Consider the following 18,780-nt stretch of genomic DNA (forward strand, 5'->3'; position numbering starts at 1 on the left):
CCCTACTGCTGAGGACTGAGGTGCCATGCCTCTGAGGTACGTTCGCAGCCCTTTTTATTCAGAGACAAGATGTCACTACATAGTACAGGCTCTCATTGAACATATATGATGGCCTTCCTGCCTCAGCCTTCTAAGTAGCCGGGAGCTCAGGCCTGCGCCACTGGTCCCAGTTTGACTTGACTGTCTTGTATCACTGACACCAACTGCACAGATGAGTGTAGCATCTTCCAGTAGAATGTCAGCTTGCGAGGAGGGAAAAGTCTCTTCTCCACTGTGCTGTATTTATTTACACATACATACAGGGTATAGCTATAGAACAAGTACTCGACAGGCATGAGATTAGGTGCGTGTTACCTGACAGCGAGAGACACATCTGTCCTTCATTCAAGAAAGAAGTAAATAAGCAAGCATGGCAAAGCCTGAAAACAGAATGCTATGAGAAGGTGGAAGCCAGGACCTAGGGCAGGCTGCAAAGCACACGCTGTGCTCGGACATCTCATTTCCTGAATCAGACTGTTTTCCCAGATCTTTATGTAAATTACTTTCACTGCAGAGGTGTCCGTGCCAGGCTCAGCTCATCCTGATGCCTGTTTTTTTTTTTTTTAAATTAAATCTTTGCTAATACTCTCAATGTCATGTGCTTATAAATTCTGTGTGCTAAAAATCAAGGAAAAGAATACAATTAAATATATGTTGTAAACAGAGGTTTTCTAATAGAGACACAGCCTTATATGTTTTTAGGGTTTAAATGTATAACAGAGAATTTTAAAATGTCTTAGAAGATCATATATGTTGATATGTTAACATTAATGCTGATAAAAGAAAGTCAGCTGAAACAAACGAACAAACAGTATCTCTCTCTGGCTTTCAGACATCTGAAGCAGTGATTGTCCAGCTTGAATTCCAACACCTCTCTTGGCTTGTTGCCAAATGATTCTCCCCTAAAACATTCCTGGGTTATGTTACACATAAAATTTTTCAACTGTTACTTATGATATCAGAGAAGACTTTCAGGTCTAATTTTTTTTTTTTTTTTGACTTGAGACAGGGTCTTTCTATGTAGCCCAGGTTGACCTCGAATTCATGGCAGTCCTCCTGTCTCAGCCTGCAGAGGTGCTAGGATTACAGGTGTACACATCCACATCCAGTGTTGGGCCTTCTTACATTAATACAGAACCCATAATAAACTCCCAAAACAACACAAACACTGCCTTGGATTACAAAATTTGTAGTTCACACCTGACACACATATTTCTAATAGTTTCAGTGTACATGAAAAAACAGGGTCACCAGAATTGGTCTTTCTCCTAAAGGTCCAAATTAGCTACACTAACAGTAGCAGATCCCACTCCTTCTACATGTGATCTTGAAAAATCTGATTAGAAAGCTGAGGAAAAACACAGCTTATCATTGACCCTACACTCACTCATGTGTCAGCTGGAAAAGTAAAGAATCACCTTCCCCCAGTGCCTGGCTCTGTCCTCCGGTGAGTTTGCTGGCCAAACCTGTTAGACTGGTAACATTTTCCCCCTGGCAACTGAAGGTTGAAATTACTAATTTGTGACTTTTCAGAGGAAGTAAGTATTTTGTCTTTACTTTTGATGTCTGCATCATAATTTCAACAAGTTTTCAAGGTGTTACCTTTATTAATGTGCAACAATCATCACTTTAAAGTAGTATAAAAAACTCAGTGGGTCAGAGGCAAGGCTTACAACACTCATTTCCCGCAATGGCAACATTTAATCTTTAACTCAAATCACTGACACAGTACATTGTGATAAATACTCCTTTAAAAAAAACATGATTTTCCTGCTTACAATTTTTCGGGAAAGGTCTACTATAAAAATATTTCTCTTCTTTATTTCCCTGCCATGATAAAGTGAAACCAGACGGAGACTTTCCCAGACTTCAGGGAGCAGAGCACACCCCCCCCCCCCAGGACAAGCATTCCTTCTCCAGGCTTTTTTCTGGGACTCTTAAGGGCACCAAAAAGAAAAATGCTCCTCTTGCCAACTGCTCTCTTGGGCACACTTCCCTGAAACCTTTCAAAATTACACTGTTCCAACGGGTTTCTGTGAGACTTCATTTTCCATGTCACAGCCCTTAAGTTCTTTTTCTTTTATTTGAAGCCACTCCTTCATTTTCAACTTGCTGAGCAGGCAAACAGCTGCTTCTGGTTTCCACAGAAACCGGATTCCTGTGGGCCCGGGCAGGCATTTTGGGGCCAGCGACCTGAGGGCAGAGAGCACAAGAGCAGAGAAGTCACAGCCGCACTCCTCACCTAACCTGGCCACCCTGGGGAGGAGCCGCTGTGACCGCATGGACACTCCAAAGCTTTACTCTGACACAATTTCAAAATACTATAAATTTTCAGGGAAGGAGACAGAGCAGTGTAGAGAAGGGAACAGGAGAGGTACATCTCTGTGAGATTCAAAGAGGCTGAAATGCTAAGTTTGAAAGCAAGGGAAAGCCAGGCCTCTACAGTGGGGCATTTGCAATGATTCTGCTGCTGAGAGCCGAGAAAAAAGAAGAGAGCAGAAATATGAGGTCAGGGAACAAATATAAGCAGGCCAGGGAGTACAGAAGAGAAAGAAATCATATGCACACAAAAGGAGGGCAGCAGATCAGAGAGAAAAGGGAAGCAACAGGAAACCTTCAGCCATGACCGGAGACAAACCGAGGCTGAAGGGACAGGTGAGAGGAGCAACGCAGGGACGGGTGGAGGGTTACAGAGCTCCAAGGGGAGAGGGCAGTGCCGGCACCAGGGCGGAGACAGGGGACTGGGGTGCTCCCTGCGCAGCACACAGGGAGCTCAGAGGGGATGTGAGGGGACCTGGAGCTGCTGCCCCTACACAGGCAGCAGGCCTGACCAAGGCTCTGAGCCCAAACCACCTGCACTGCCTGCCCTTGTCCACTCTCTCTTCCTCGGCTGCCCCGCAACGTCTCTCCACCACAGGAGGTCTGGTTATGTAGTCCAGACTGGCCTTGCACTGTTATGCAGGCCTTGAACTCGCCATGATCCTCCTGCCTCAGCCTACAGCACAGGGATTACAACCATGCGCCACCGTGCCTGGCTAAGAAGGACACACTTGAGTGGAGATTTGAGTCTGACCCCTGTCTGAGGAGCATCTGTAACACTCAGATGGCATAAGCGCTGTGACTTTTAGGTATCTACACTACTTTCACTCTCCACTCAGCTGGCATTTCCTGTAAGTGCAGACTGACCACGGTCATCCCATCTGCTCTATCTCTGAGGAAAGCAAGCACTGTGAAGGTTTCCACTGCGAGGCCATGCATGTCGTAAACATCTATTACAAAGGTTGCAAATAAAGACGGGTGAGAGCAGACGTGCTTCAGAAAGGCTGGGAGCAGAAGGCAGGGATGGCGTTGGAGTGGTGAGACTTGGGCACCACTGCTCGGTGCAGGGGGAGCAGAAGTGGCCTGCGGGTCCCTTATGGGGCAGCGCCCTGAGCCACTGCACACAGAAGGGATCACAGGGACCAGATGCACTTGCTACACACATCTCTGTGCCTATGAAGTGTGCAGAGATTTCCGCTCTGCGCTGGTCTTCCTCACTTCCTCGCCCCACTCCCGCATGCTCGGCGCTAAGGCTAGCATCCCTCTTGGAGCTTAGGAGCTTGGCTGCAGGAGATTCGCTTCTGTGGCCTGCTGAGCAGAAGGTGGGAAGGAAGGCCACCCTGCTAAGACTAAGGAGGGCCAAATTGTGAGGATGTAAGTAGATCATCACCAAAACTTCCCACTGGCTTTCAAAAGCACATCAAACCAAGCGATAGTGATTTAAGGGTCTGCTAGAACTAATGCTGGCTGTACCACAACCTGGCCCTGCACAAACTCACTCGAGATTTGGCCCTGGACATTCTGCATCTCAGAAAACACAAATCAACAAGAACCCAATGATATACACATAATGAACTATTAAAACCTGTATTTATGAGGCCAGAGCCTGAACATAAATTTCTCCTTTCCCAAATAAAGCAGAATTAATCTATATCAATAAGGAAAGTGTATTACTCGTGTCTTTTTAAAAAACATCTTATACAAATGTATTTCCCTTTCCAATTAAAGTTGTTTAGGGCCAAAGTATTAAACTGTTCGTTTTCACTAAAAAGGATAAGCCACTCCCACATAGAATTACATGTTTCAGTAGAGAGACTATAATCAGTGTTTCTAAATTAAAAGAAAATCATTCTCCTAGAAAGAATATAGATCTCTCAAGAATAGTTCTTTCATTATTTTTAAATTACTTAAAATCTTTTCTTAGGAAGTTACTAAAATCACTATTTGCATGTTGATGAAACGGTCTAAAATGCAAACCATTAACTTCCTTTATTCTTACATTTGTCTCAACTGTTTAACCAGAGCTTCACCCTCTTGGCCAGAGTGACCCAGGAATGTGCGAGCAGCTCTATGGTGGAAGCCCTAGGCGAAATCCCTGCTGCCAAAAATAAATCCATATAAATACAGACAGACAAATGAGTGGTTCCTGGTACCAAAAACAAACAAACAAATGATAGACCCCTCCCCAGAGTACCATTAGGGTGACTAGAGTGGAGAACTGAAAACATGAAGAATTTCATTCACTGAGTTCTGAGACTCCCAGCATTTCTATTTCACACAAGGCCCTCAGGACAGCTACGGATTAATGCAGAATAAAACGGAAAAAGAAGAACAGAACACCCGAAGAGGACACACACAAGGTGCCCCGAGCACCCCCACGGAGAAGGCTGTAGAACCCAGTCAGGAGTTTGGACTCAAGGATTTTCTGACAGTGGGGGAGAAAAACCCTGACCATTTGGATTTCCTTTGTAGACAGCAAGAGTTTTCCTACAACTAAACTCAGAATGGAATTTCTTACATAATACAGAGACTGCTGACACGGTGGAGAGTATCTTTAGCCATGGCTTTACAAGTATGGCTTTTTTTTGAGACAGGGTCTCGCTATGTACCTCCGGTTGTCCTTGAACTATGGAGCCCAAGGTGGCCTCAAACTTGCAGCAATCCTGCCTCTGTGCCACAAAGTTTAAGATAAAGAAATGTGATCCAGTTGGCATTTCTGGGAAAGTTTATAAATAACATTACTTCTAATTCAATAAATATTGGGTTCGGTAATACTTATCAAAATACAATATAGTCCCTAATTCTTTTTATTTTTTGTCTTTTTCCTTTTTTATTGGTACCAGGGATCGAACTCACGACTGCCTGCTTGCAAGGCAGGGGCTTATGCCGCGGAGCTAAATCCCCAGCCCCAGTCCCTAATTCTTTAACTGTTTTTAATGTTTTGATTTTTGGTGCCAAGTATCAAAGCCATGGCCTCATGCATGCTAGGTAAGCACTCTACCTGTGAGCTACTGTATTTTTAATAAGGTCTCCCATTTACTAAAAACTAATTCTTGGCTTTAAATGTTCTAGCATCTACTAAGCTCTTTTTAACTGCATCATAATTACATATATCATATGCATTCTTTTAGAAATTAGTTCAAATATTTAGTAACATTTAAAAGAATATATGTAAATAAAAATGACTCATTTAACTATGTGGATGTATTACCCATATACCCATGGGGCAGCTAACAGAATCTTCTTTGACTGGTTCATGGACCTTACAAAAATACAAAGTTCCACTGACAAAAACATGGACTCAAAAGAACACACGGCTTTATCTACCTTTCCTGTGCACACAAGTTTATGAAAGATGCACATGGCAGATGAGGACATCAGTGTTAAATACCGTCAGTGAAACAATGAACAACAGAACATTTAGGTTTTTAGAAGCTCTTACCTTTTGTGATGATGTAGGGCTCACTGGTTTTGGGGGGAAAGTGCAAGGCACCCGTCCGTGATGGACGTGATACGGCAGCAGGAGGCTGGGGTCCAGGGGCACCCAGGGGACTGAGAGAGTGGTAGGCACGCCAGGAAGGTCGCAGTGTGTTTTGTGCAGGTTGTATGCTGTCCTTGTGACTTTTCCATCTGAGGCCTTGTAGATCAGGAGGGAAGAATCCTCTGCTGCGTGAGACAACAGGTAGGACCCCTCCTGCAGGCTAAGCACACGGGGGACCGGGACTCAGCTCGATGGCTTACTGCGCCACTTTCTACCCCGCTCTCCTTACCACTGGCTACCGGCAAATCTAAACCAGCTGTGGAATGGAATGCCACCTCTAAAACACTTTTATGAACGATACAAATAAATATTTAAGATCTAGGAAGCTTTAAAAACAATCTAAACATATGCTGTTTTTCTATACTAGTCTATCAATTTGTAATCATACAATAGAAAAACAAATACTGTGCCTAATGCTCTATCCATAAAGAGCAGATACTTACATGCCTGTAACATTTTTATTAGGCAAACAGATACAAAAGTGAATGTGACATATTTACTACATCAAGTGTTTTGTTTTTATTTTTGTTTTTTAAAGACAGGGTCTCCCTTTGTAGTCACGCTGGCCTGGAATTCATGGCGATCTTGCCTCAGCCTTTCAAATGCTGCAATTACAGGCATGCAACCACCATGCCTGGCCTACACTGAGTATTTTAACATAAAGTGGAATAAACAGTCAGGGAAACAATCACAATACAATCTGAGCTATTATGAGGATAAATAACAGTAACAACAGCTGCTAACATTTACTGCATGTTTACCATGAGCTAACCACCGTAATACCACTTCAATCCATTTTTGCATTAAGCCTATTTATAAAAACTTTCCAGGCACAGTGTTAATTACTGACTCCATATTGGAGGAAAATAAGCAAGTCAGAGGTTCTTAGTAATTTGTCCAAGACTCTGAGTATAGCTGGGCTTGGACATAAACCCAGGCAGTCAAACTCTACAAACTATCCCCTTAATCATGAGAGTCCACTGACAGAATAATTAGTTATGTCATATATCCAATCAACAATTTTCTTCCTCCTTAGAAAGCTTTAAGGATTCAATGTAGCACCATCAAGAGCTAAAGGGATATGATTAATATACTGTGCTTCCTTGGGATTACATACTTCTCCGGATCAAAGGGGCAAAGGAGAACAGTTCTTCCCGCATTATTAAAAGATTAATCATATTTTAGTTATATAGATCTGCCTACAAACCTAGGAAATTACATTTTCATTAATTTTTTAAAGCCAAAAAGTAATAGATATTGACAAAAGAGGTCCACAGAATTATTACTTTCTGGGTAATTTTTCTAATTATTTTCATATAAGAAAATAAATAATGCTTGACTTGGTAGTAGGAATAAATAATCTTTCAGAGTGAGCTTTTATCAAAGAAATGCATATATCTTACCTATCTTTACTAAAGTGAAGAAAAGCTGTGTTTACAGGTTATTTGTTTGTGGAGTCAGGTCTCACTATGCAGCCCAGGCTGGCCTTGAACTCAAAGTGATCCTCCTGCCTTGGCCTCCTGAGTGCTAGGATTACAGGTGTGTGTCACCAGCACTGGCTGGTGTTGAACTCCTAGTCTGAAGGAACCTTCCCACCTTGGCCTCCTGAGTAGCTGGCACTATGGGCATGGGATGCTGTGCCCAGCTCCCGGAGCACAGGTTTAATGGATGAAAACTGAGACACTTTGCAAAGTATCTTACAAGTACCACGTAAGTGTAAAGCACAAGAATGAACTGTAAGAAGTAGAATAATGGCCTCCTAATCTAACAGTATTTACGTAAGTCTCTAAGCTTGAGACCTGTATATATGCTGTCTCACATGTACAGGAGAATGGAGGTAGCAAATGGATTTAGGTTGTTGCCAGAGGACTTTAGAGTGGTCAGATTTTCCTGGATTATCTAGGTTGGCTGAGGAAATCACAAGATCGCTTCACTGCAGAAGAAGGAGGCAGAAGTGACTCATGGAGGTCCAGTGGTTTGATGAGAGAAGTGAACTTGCCTTTGTAATTTCTGAGGTGGAGAGCTGCAAACAAGGGAAGCAGGTGGCCTCTAGAAGCTACAAACGGCTAGGACACAGATGCCACCTGCAGCCTAGGGAAGCAGGCAGCAGGCTCATGCCCTGACTTTAATCCATTAGGACCTTGAGAGCTCAAGAGCTACAGAACTGCAAGTACCAAATCCATGCTGCCTTCCAACACTCACCTGGTGGTACTTCACATGACGGACAGAATACATAAAGTAAGAATGCTGCTGAATCTCACAGCTGAAAGGTGCTTAGGGAATGACTGCACCTGGCACTGTCATCTTGTTTATAAATAAAGAAAATGATGGCTAGTTACATAAGGCTAAGTAGAGACTCAGAACACAAACTTCGCAGATGTTAGGTGCAGACTTTGGAACTGTTTTCCACTTTGACTTTCTATAAGGGACTAAGGTAAGTTACGCAAAGCTCCTAACAATCTGGTAGATGATGAGGTGGAGAGTGCATGTTCTAAAATGTGTCCTGAACAATAACCGTGGGCTACTAGCTCTATACTGCTTTTTTATTCCAAAAACCCCACTCTAACTGTGGTACCGCATCCTGATCAGATTGAAGCTCACTCACCATGGGCACACACTGAGTGTCACCCATGGGTCTCCAGGTGCTAAGAATACACTACTTTAACAGCTCTGTCACTGTGAGTGGGTTAAGGGTTCTGAGGCACAATGTTAACCTTGGAGTACCTGCGTATGGGCTAATGGAATCACAAAGGTCTTACTCAGAAGCAGGGTGACAAAAACACAATAGGGGAGGTGATGTGATGTGGGTACAGCAATTTGAGGGACGCACTGTGAAGACAAAGGAAAAAGCTCCAAGCCCAGGAATCCACCGGGCCACCAGAAACAGAGAAGGCAGGAATTGATACTGTTCTGAGCGCCTCCAGAGGGAACCAGTCCTGATGATTCCTTGATTTCAGCCCAGTGGATTTTTGATCACCAAAACCATGGTGTAACTTGTATTGGTGTAAGCCACTAAGTGATCTGTCAACCAGCAACAGGAAACCAACGCAATAATTTTCTAGGAAAATATACTTCCAAGTTCATTAAAACCACATACTACTATACTATCTTTTTACTTAGATTTTTTACAATTTTACTTTGACAAAGTAATTCTTGCTTTTCCAGTTTTTCCTACCAACATATATTTTGTAAGTTTCTAAGAATGTTCATCTAAGAAAATAAGACATATCAATGCAAAACGTCCAAAAAATACTTACCTACTTAATTTTTTCAGAGTGTGTTGGAGGATGTGAAGTAAACTTGAAATCCTATGAAACAGAAGAAATTTAATGCAATATTAAACTAAAAAAGTTACTGTAACAATTATAGGATCTCAGCCGAAGAAATAACCTCATTAACCAATGGAAACTGCTGCAGAGTGGCAGATGGGCTAACACAAGGGACACGCTTCAAATGTGTGGGGGACAGACTAAAGGGCAATGAAATATTCTAGATGGCTCTTTAGTTCCTCTTCTAGACCTACACTTACTTCCTTTATTATCTGTCAATTTAAAATTAATTTTCATGGAGAGAGACAGAGGCAGGCACTGAGCAGAGGATGAAGAGCTTTTCTACTCACATATGTAAAAAAGGAACCGGCACAGAGAAGCAATTCTTAGAAAAAGAAGTGAACATATTAAGTACGAGCAGAGAGTAAGCCTGAGTCTGGAACTGTTAAACAACTGTTTCAAAACTGGAAATAACACAGCTACTATAAGCTCAGATGATCTCTCACTCTCTGCAGTAAGTGAAGCATTAACTCCCAGGGCTGTTCTGGCACCAGTGCAGCTGTCTGCTCTGGGCCAAGCCATTACAGTCTCGGATTCCTCATATATAAAGTGAAGGAATGTCAGACCAGCATTTCACAAGGAGTTGCGAGGCACAAGTGAGATAATATTCATAAATCACCTTTCCTTTGAGCACACAACAGTTCTGAGTGCAATAAATTCCGTTAGTTCTGATGTACAAGAATGCTGGACAGAACTGTCCACTCAGTACATCCCATCGTGAGCTGAAATCCACGCCTGCCCTGGCCTTGCCTGCTCTCACCAGGGCAGAATGCATGCGCCCAATGCGCTGAAGGCGGGAGCTACTCCAGCTTCAGTCTCCCCTGTGCTAAGCAGAAAGACTGTGACAGTAGTACTATATTCAGTTTGGAAATGGGGGAAATGAGTATGGATGGATTCCAAGCTGGGTCAGAGAAGTCTCGATAGAAGAGATGATCAAAAGCGTTAAAAGCAAATTATTTTAACTTAATATTTAGATATAAAGGAAAATTAGTGAGTACATTAACAAGTTTTTTCAATTCCTACCACAAAGCAAACTTTCTTACTTGGGTACTGGAAGCTTCTCTTTTAATTCTTCAGAGGTAATTTCTTCTAGCAGAAAAAGCTTTGAAGTAAATGCATCAATATGTCCTAAAATAAAATATCATGCTTTTAAAAAAGGCAGTCATAGTATTTAAAAAACAAAACTCCATCAAGCTATTTAGTCTCCTTAAAAGTGTTTTTCATAAATAACTGTAAAGGAATTTTATATTCCAAAAGGAGACATATTATTACCTCTTTGGAGCAAAGTAATATCTTAAAATAACAAACCATAAAAGAAATATGGAGTTATTCTAAAATGTTTTCTGAATGTAGAGAAGCTGACACATGTCCACACATACAACATAATGTCTAACACTCCAATTTAAGAATTGCAGCTATTTAGTATTAGCGTTTCCAATTTTAGAAATGTTGCATTTTTATGGGGTTATTTTAAGATTTACTTTTATTTTTATTTTATTGTGGTGCTGGGGATTAAACTCAGGACCTTGCTTGTGCTAGGCAAGTGCTCTGTCACTGAGCCACATACTCAGATTCATGCAATTTTTTTTAAGGAAATACATATTTATTATTAAAACAAGTTGCTAAAACAACAAATTTATAGACTAGATATGCTCAATACCTAAGACATACGTAGTTTTTAAAATAAAAATTAGATTATAAATATGGCTTCTTATTTTTAATTAAAGTACACAGTAAGATTCCCATGTTTAAAATCTTATTTTTGTATAAGCACGATGAGAATATAGAATTTCAGAGAAAACAAAGCAGCACGTTGTCAAAACGACCATTCTGTTTTAAAAAGTAATGTGCACATTTGAAATGAAACAGGCTGGGACACTGTGTGCAGACACACTGTGGAGTGACAAGGACACAGCCCTGAGTCCAGCACCGGTCCAGAGTCAGCCCACAGCACACTCTGCGCTCTGGTCCAAATCCCGGAGGTGGAACAAACCACTTACCAGGCCGGAATGGCATTGTTTGGGGACTTTTTTTTTTCTTAAATCTTTCTGTGGTGTTGGGGATCAAACTCAGGGCCTTGTGTATGCAAGGCAAGAATCCTACCACTGAGCCCCAGCCCCAGCCTCAGCTCATGGATTCATTTTTAAACTCCTAATATGTGGCTGACAAAACAAATTACCTAGCAAGCTGGTATCAATCATCCTGAGGGCCGATGAAAATGTGCATAATACCTCATTTTCACATCCAACCCATTTTAATTTCCTTTGCTTTATGCTCAGTGAATTTAATTAGAAACATTTTTACCAGATGCCTTCTTTTAAGACAACAAACCCATTTGTTCCCACACCCACTCAGTATTTCTTATGCCAAGTTTTAATTTCACCTCTGAGTTGCTAACACTCTTCATACGTTTCTAATAACAAAGATGTAGTTTAATGGCTTAACAACTACAGAAAGGTATTAAGTACAGTACATTGTTAGATGCTTATTAATAAGCCTTGAGGAGACTATCAGCCCTCACCTTTTAAAAGAAATTCAACAAGAAGTTTGTTATAGCACCCAGCACACACAGTCTGTGGAAAAGATAACAATTTGGAGAACACCTTATTAAGTGCCATGAGGGCCTTCCCTTGTCAAGGAGACCGCGACCTGTGCTTCTCCAGGGGAGGTGCACCTGAGACTCTCCTCAGCCTGTGGGTGGCTGAGACGCTCCGGGGATACTTCGGCTTTCTGACCACCGCCTTGAGTCGCTGGCGGTCTCTGATATTATAGCGTGCTACAGAAGTACTTGTGTCAGAGTTGGGAGTACACCATATAGCACAAAGAGAGCCTTTAATATGTACGCATTCATAAGTACATACACACACCCTGCTTTATGAAGTGCACAAACACAATTACGTGGCTGAGACCATGCCAGCGTGTTCCATAATCAGCAGGAAAACTCACTTTCCCTCAGTTATAAATTTACAGGGAAATGAAACAATAATAAGATATTTATTTAGTATACCATGGTGTACTCAACCTTTTGGCTTGCTTGAATGAAAAATAACCGTCTTGGGCCACACATAAAATATAACCAAAGCATTCTTTTCTTTTTCTCCCTCCCTTTGTTTGCCAGGGTCTCACTATGTAGCCCAGGCTGACCTTGAACTTGTGATCCTCCTGGCTCCGCCTCCCAAGAGCTAGAACTATAGATACGTGCCACCACATCCACTTACGTTTTAACATTTTACCTGATTATTTTATGAAATAGCACACGTCCAAGTTTAACAATGAGGATGTTTATAGATGGGATTAGTAACAGTGAAATGCTACGAGCAGTCATCACTGCACTGTACCGGCCATGTCACGTGAGCGCAGGGACAGCGCATACGCACTGACCCCCCCAGCTACCATGCGGCTCCCGCACAGCAACCTGCTGTCACCTGTGCACGTGACAAACACCATCAGAAGGCTGTTACTAGTTATGCAAGGGCACATGTAACTGTGGGCGGGACACGCTGGTGTCATTGGCGCATAAGAGACATAGAAAGTGAAAAGTGAAATGAAACCCTACCGGGAGGAGGTAGACAGCGCTTTCTGCTTTCCTACACAGCTCCTCGTAGGAAAGAGGTGCGTTTCTCCACCTCCCTGAATCGCTGTGCTCTTTCCTAACCCGGGATCAGCCCCAGTGGGACATCCTGTGCCCTGTCAGGAACTCTCTCCAGGGTTCCGCTAATGGAAAATGTTACGCTGGTGCCACTTCTTCATCTTCTAGGTCACAACTGCTTTTTCCCTCATTTATGTTATAAGGGAGGCTTTGCCAAGTTCCTCTGGCAGCAAATCTAGTCTCAGGCATGGAGGGTTCACCAACATTCTGTCAGGTATATTTTCTCTAACTCGACGCATGTTTGGTTCAGAGTTGATTTACAACGGTATTACTTTTTGTTTTATGGCTTTATTTTGTTGGCCGATTCCCTCTTTTGACTGTCTCTGTTATAAAATACCACATGGGTTTGTGGATCACGCTGTACGTCTGTAATTGAGGTCGTGATCAGTGGACTGAAGAGCCTGCAGAGAAAGCTCTCGATCCATTTTCTCCCTGCCTCTTTTTTTGGTCTTTCTGAAACAAATTTCACTATGCAGTTTAGGCTGCCCTTGCACTCACTTTGCAGTCCAGGCTGGCCTCAAACTCTCAGCGGCTCCCCTGCCTCAACCTAAGTGCTGGAATTATAGGCATGTGCCACCCTATCTGGCCTTACTCATCATTAATGTTCAGTCAAAACTGAAATTTGTGCTTATAAAACTGCAAAGTGAGCACTGCCTGTATGTGGTGACTACATGGAATTAATACAGAGATTAGGAATGAAGGATAGAGCACAAGTTGTGATGAGACTACTGTGGAAATTTTCTAAAAGGAATAAATTGAATGTTACAGGGCAAGTGGATAAAAATGTACTGTTATCAAGGCAAAGAGGGGAACCTGTTTAAAGCACAGCAAAGGAAATAAACAAAAACCGAGTGTGTTTCTTTTCCCTGAAAGAGAGACTATGAACTATAAAAGTGCTACTCAAAACACGGTCCCTGGAAGAGGGGATCAGCACCGCGAGGACTATGGTATGAGATGTGCACAGGCGGCAGGGCAGGAAGGCAAAGCCTCCATCCTAAGCCAGGTCTATCGGAACGGAGTTTGGGATGTGCACCCGCATAAGCCCTGCAGTGATTTTCTCACTATCATATTAAAAACAAAACAACACAGGCCTCAGGTGCTCTTAAAGTAGTGTTTAAAATGTATTCCTACCTAAAGAGTAAGAAACATCTAATTATCACTAACTCTTCTTTGCCATTTAATTCTTAAGTAGGAAGTGGTTTAACAGAAACAACACAAGCAAAACTGAAAAAAGTACACAATGAAAGTGTTTACAATTGAATTTAAATGTACGTATTTACAAGGGAATTAAAAAGGAGGACAAGACTCCTGTTACACTTACCAACATAAAATGAGCAGTTAGAATGCAATAAACTTTCAGTCCATAAGCGACAAAGTTCACTGTCAGTCAAAGCTTCAACTCCGTAACAAGCCTGATACTCCACTTTCGGCAGTACGTAAACCGGAAATTGCTGCGATGCAAGATTAGACTTTTTCAAAGCTCTGTTCATTTACCATTAACAGAAAACACATTTGCCTACATAGCTTTGCAGCTTTCAAGTAATCTTACTTCATCCTTTCATACAGAGCAGGTTTCAGACAGAATTACACTTAAACCTGATGGATACAAGAACCCTGGGTGGGCCACGCAGGTGAGAAGTAGAGAAATAAAGGAGATCCCTTGGCATTATCCCTCCCAAACAAACCCACACACCTTTCTACGTGTGTGTACACTTTATCAACAAACTCGACCGACACCGCGTCCTGGGAACATAGAAGACTGTCCAAATGTTCAAAGCTAGAACCTGGGAAGCAAAGCTTATATTAGGATAATTTTATAATAAAAATCACCTCACTGTAAATGGGAGCTAAAGAACTGAAGGACTGGAGTGTTAAGAAATTGGTTTCTAGGATATTTACTGTAGAACTGGAACAAAATTGATGAATCAATCTCTTTTCTGGATCATGAATGAATAATGAGTTAGATCTCATTTTTAACTTAAAATGTATACTGTTTCTGAAAAGTAAACAGTAAAAAAATAAGTACTTTGGGGGATTTTCTTTGATAACACTATAAAACAATCCTATCGCCAGGTTTAATTTCTATATGGATTCTACTGCCACCTCCAGGAAGTCATGGGAAATGAAGCCTTGAATATTTTATTTTGAGGGGTTTGTCTTATTGAGACAGGGTCTCACTATGCAGTTCAGGCTGGCCTTGAGCTCACTTTGTAGCCCCAGCTGGTCTCAAACTTGCAATGATTCTCCTGCTTCAGCCTCCCAAGTGCTGGGATTACAAGTGTGCACCACCACACCTAACTAGCCCTGAATATTTTCTTTTCTCAGTACTATAACATTGAAGTGAAAATTTAGTTTTTTCTTTAGTACTTTTTCTTTAGTACTGGGGAATTTAGGGCCCTCACACTAAGTTAAATCCCCAGCCCTTTAAAAAACAATTTTTTTGGAAGATTCACTAATTCACTAAGTGGCCCGAGCTGGGCTGGAACTTGTATCCTCCTGCCTCAGCCTCCTTGGAGTGCGGCTGTTACACAGGTATGCACCATCACAACCAGATAAGGTTTTTATACCATAAAAATTAAATTCAGTATTTCATTTTCTCTCTGATAGCTCCTAGTCTATTCTCTTCTGGTAAGATTTTGAATTTGTCTTCCAATTTTTCACATAAGCTCCTTAAAACTTTACATACATTCCTAAATAGGTATTTTACAGTGATCAATCCCATTAACAGTACCTCTCTTCTTCCTAACATTTAGCACCTTCCACACCCTTTTTTCTGACCCATGGTGCCAATACAAATGTTAAATGGCTGCATCTGAATTTCAGAACACAGCACTCAGAATGGTAGTTAACTGTGACAGACAGTAATGATACGGGTAACCCAAAATCATGCTGTCTAGGTTTCATAATTGCACATAAATTCCCTCATTTCAGTAAATGCCAGCTTGTCCCACTGAACCTCTTCATTTCACCCATCACTGGGCCTGGCTGCTGCCTTCATTCTCCTCTTAGATGCGGTTCTTAGCAAGCAGAGATCTGATGAGGGTGGGGCGTGAGGGAGGGAGTGAAACTCCCTATGACAGCACAGAACTGAAGCGGCAAGGGACAGCGAAGGGCAGATGGCCTTCAACATCCAAGTTACAGACTTCTACCATTTATTTATCTCTTTAGAGAAGGGTTTCATTATGCAGTTCAGGTTAGTCTTGAACTTATAACATAGCCCAGACTGGCCTGAACTCATAGGGATCCTCCTGCTTCAGCCTCCTGAGTAGTAGGACTACAGGTGTGTGCCACTAAACCCGGCTAACAAATGTCACTTTAGTCAAGTGAATGACAATGTCCTTATCAAATTATCTTGTTCAAAATAAAATCAGTATCCAAATCAAAATGGATCAAAGATCTAAATATTAAAACAGAATCACAATCTGTTAGAACATAAAACAGGTAACATTTCTGAACAAGTCCAAGGTACAGGCAAGCACTTTCTGATCAGAAGCCCAACAGCACAAAAAACAGTACCAAGAACAATACACAAGGTCCTATCAAATTAAAAAGCTCCCGCACAGCGAAGGAAGCAATGGCAGAGTGAAGAGACAACCTACAGAATGAGGAGCTAAGATGCCAGAGAATAGGTAGATACAATAAAGAACTCAGAAAAAATTACCTCCCCAATAAAGGACCCAACTGAGAAACAGCCAATGAAATGCAGAAACACTTCTCAGAAGAACAAAGGGCCAATGAGCTGAAAAATGTTCAACGCCTCCATCAGAGACATGCAATGAAAACAGCATGAAGATGCCATTGTTGGAAAAAATGGCTATCATCAAGAAATCAAATAATAACAAATGGTAGTAAAGCCGGGGACAAAAGGAACCCTTCTACATTGTTGGTAGGAATGTAAACTAGTACAATTACTACAGTAATCAGTGTGCAGATTCCTCACAAAATGAAATCTACAAATCCCGTTTGAGCCAGACATCTCCTTTCTAGGTATCCTCCTGGGAGAGCTAAAGACATGATCCCACAGTGGCACACACACCCTCATTTATAGCAGCGCTACCTGTAATCGCTGAATCTTGGACACTTCTGTATGTCCATCAACAGACAGCTGGACGGATAAAGAAAATGTGGTATGTATGTACAGCAGAGTTCTGCTCTGTCCTAAGATAAATGAGTTATTTACAGAAAAATGGATGTATCTTGAAACCAGAGTGTTAAGTGAAGTAAGTCAGACACACAAAAACCCAAACGTAAATCAGTATCCAAAATTTACCTAAGCTATTCTTTCTTAAGAGACACTGGCCATAAACAATTTCTACGCACCACAGTCAGGATGGCGAACCTTTTAGAGCCTGTAATGATACGAACAGCCCTCTGCAGCACATGTGCCATGGGATCCCCATCACTGGACCACAGGCTAAAAGAAAAATACAAAGTGGCATGGGTTCATGTGCTAAGAAATAAAGCAATGAGGCCACTGGACACGGTGGTACACATCTGTAATCTTAGCACTCAGGAAGCTGAGGCAAGGGGAATTGCCTGGCCTACACAGTGAGTTCAAGCCCAGCCTGAGCTGCATAGAGAGACTCCAGAAAAGAAGGAAGGAAGGAAAAAAGAAACAAAGAAAGGAAGCAAGGAGGTTAACTCCAATAAATGAAACAGTAAGAGTTATAGAAATAAAACCTTAAAAACACAACCTATACTATTGATACTGCATGTACTCAAAGTACTCACACCTAAGGTGATTAAGTTTATCATAGTGAGATACAGGTGAGGCAGGAAACAGTGACAAAGTATAATCTAATACAGAGAACAGCAGCACTGATCTAGCAGGAGACTAATGCCACTTGCCTAGCATGCATGAGGGCCCTGGGTTGATCTCTAGTTCTGCCCAAATAAATACAAGTGCTCCTCCATACATTTAATTCAAAACCATTTGGTTTTTAGAATTTCAAGTTTGAATTATAATGAAAAATGAATTCTGAGAACTAGGATTTTAATAATTAGTTTTAGTCAATGTTTCTTCTACTTAATAAAGGATAAAACTATTATAACCAAAAAACTCTACCAATATAAAACTCCATTTTCATCAGTTTTAAAGAAATTAGGACTACACCATTTAAATAAAAATTTCCCCTTTCTGTTAAAAAAACAAAGCAAAACTGCCCCAAGCCCCTGGAGTCCTGTGCCCACAGCACACAACCTGGACGTGGATGGTGAGGCCTGGCGTCTCCCCGCACAGTCAGGCTGTGCTGCTGTGATGAGCAGTGTGCGCAGGGCGGCCTTCTTTGCCCTGCTTGCAGTTACTCTTCACCAGGCCACAGCAGTCAGGGGGCACCCTACAGGGATCAGGGCGCGGCTGGCTCTGCTGTTGATGCACCTAATCCCCATTCCAACACATTACAAGGTGCTCGTGATGACTCTTTCAGGGCAGAGGTTTTAGACATATACCACAATTTTTTTTTTTTAAAGTGCACTATACCACTGTATACAACAAAAAATGCACTTAAGGAAAAAGTAAAGACAAAATCACTACCACTGAAGTTCTACTTTGTAAGAATTCAGTAGTGATACACAAAAATGTAAGCTCTGAAAGGGAACTTTAAATATAAACTATGACATGGAAAACTGCTGAAAGAAGCAATGACTCAAACTATACACATTTCTGTTAATCTGAGGAAAATGTTTATATCAAACTCCAAATGAAACACAGTTTAAAGATCTGATCTCTGACAATCCTGTATACACTTCAATGTCTACAAAAGGTCATCTTTCAAAACTCATACTTCTGAAACAATCCAAGAGCAGCCAGCCCCGGAGAGTGAGCAAAGGCCTCACAGGTCTGTCTGTAAATGAGTCTCGATGGAAAGACGAACTGGCACACTAAACGGAAGCTGTGCCCCGTC

General features: G+C 41.7%; 1 protein-coding gene across 3 annotated transcripts in view; it reads right to left on the reverse strand.

The window, feature by feature from the left end:
- Nucleotides 1–1,626: 1,626 nt before the first annotated feature.
- The window catches only part of Ice2 (interactor of little elongation complex ELL subunit 2), a 37,340-nt gene continuing 20,186 nt past the window's right edge, over nt 1,627–18,780 (reverse strand). For all 3 annotated transcript variants that reach the window (XM_063243435.1, XM_063243436.1, XM_063243437.1), the window contains 5 exons: nt 14,199–14,328; nt 10,272–10,356; nt 9,157–9,207; nt 5,801–6,059; nt 1,627–2,232 (listed from right to left, as the gene is read on the reverse strand). In XM_063243435.1, coding sequence (XP_063099505.1) covers nt 2,104–2,232; nt 5,801–6,059; nt 9,157–9,207; nt 10,272–10,356; nt 14,199–14,328 — 654 coding nt within the window. In that variant the 3' untranslated portion in view covers nt 1,627–2,103. The remainder of the gene's footprint in view (nt 2,233–5,800; nt 6,060–9,156; nt 9,208–10,271; nt 10,357–14,198; nt 14,329–18,780) is intronic.

The sequence above is a fragment of the Cavia porcellus genome, unplaced genomic scaffold (genome assembly GCF_034190915.1).
Source record: "Cavia porcellus strain 051 isolate PalLab524CR breed Dunkin Hartley unplaced genomic scaffold, mCavPor4.1 scaffold_38, whole genome shotgun sequence".
Classification (NCBI taxonomy): domain Eukaryota; kingdom Metazoa; phylum Chordata; class Mammalia; order Rodentia; family Caviidae; genus Cavia; species Cavia porcellus.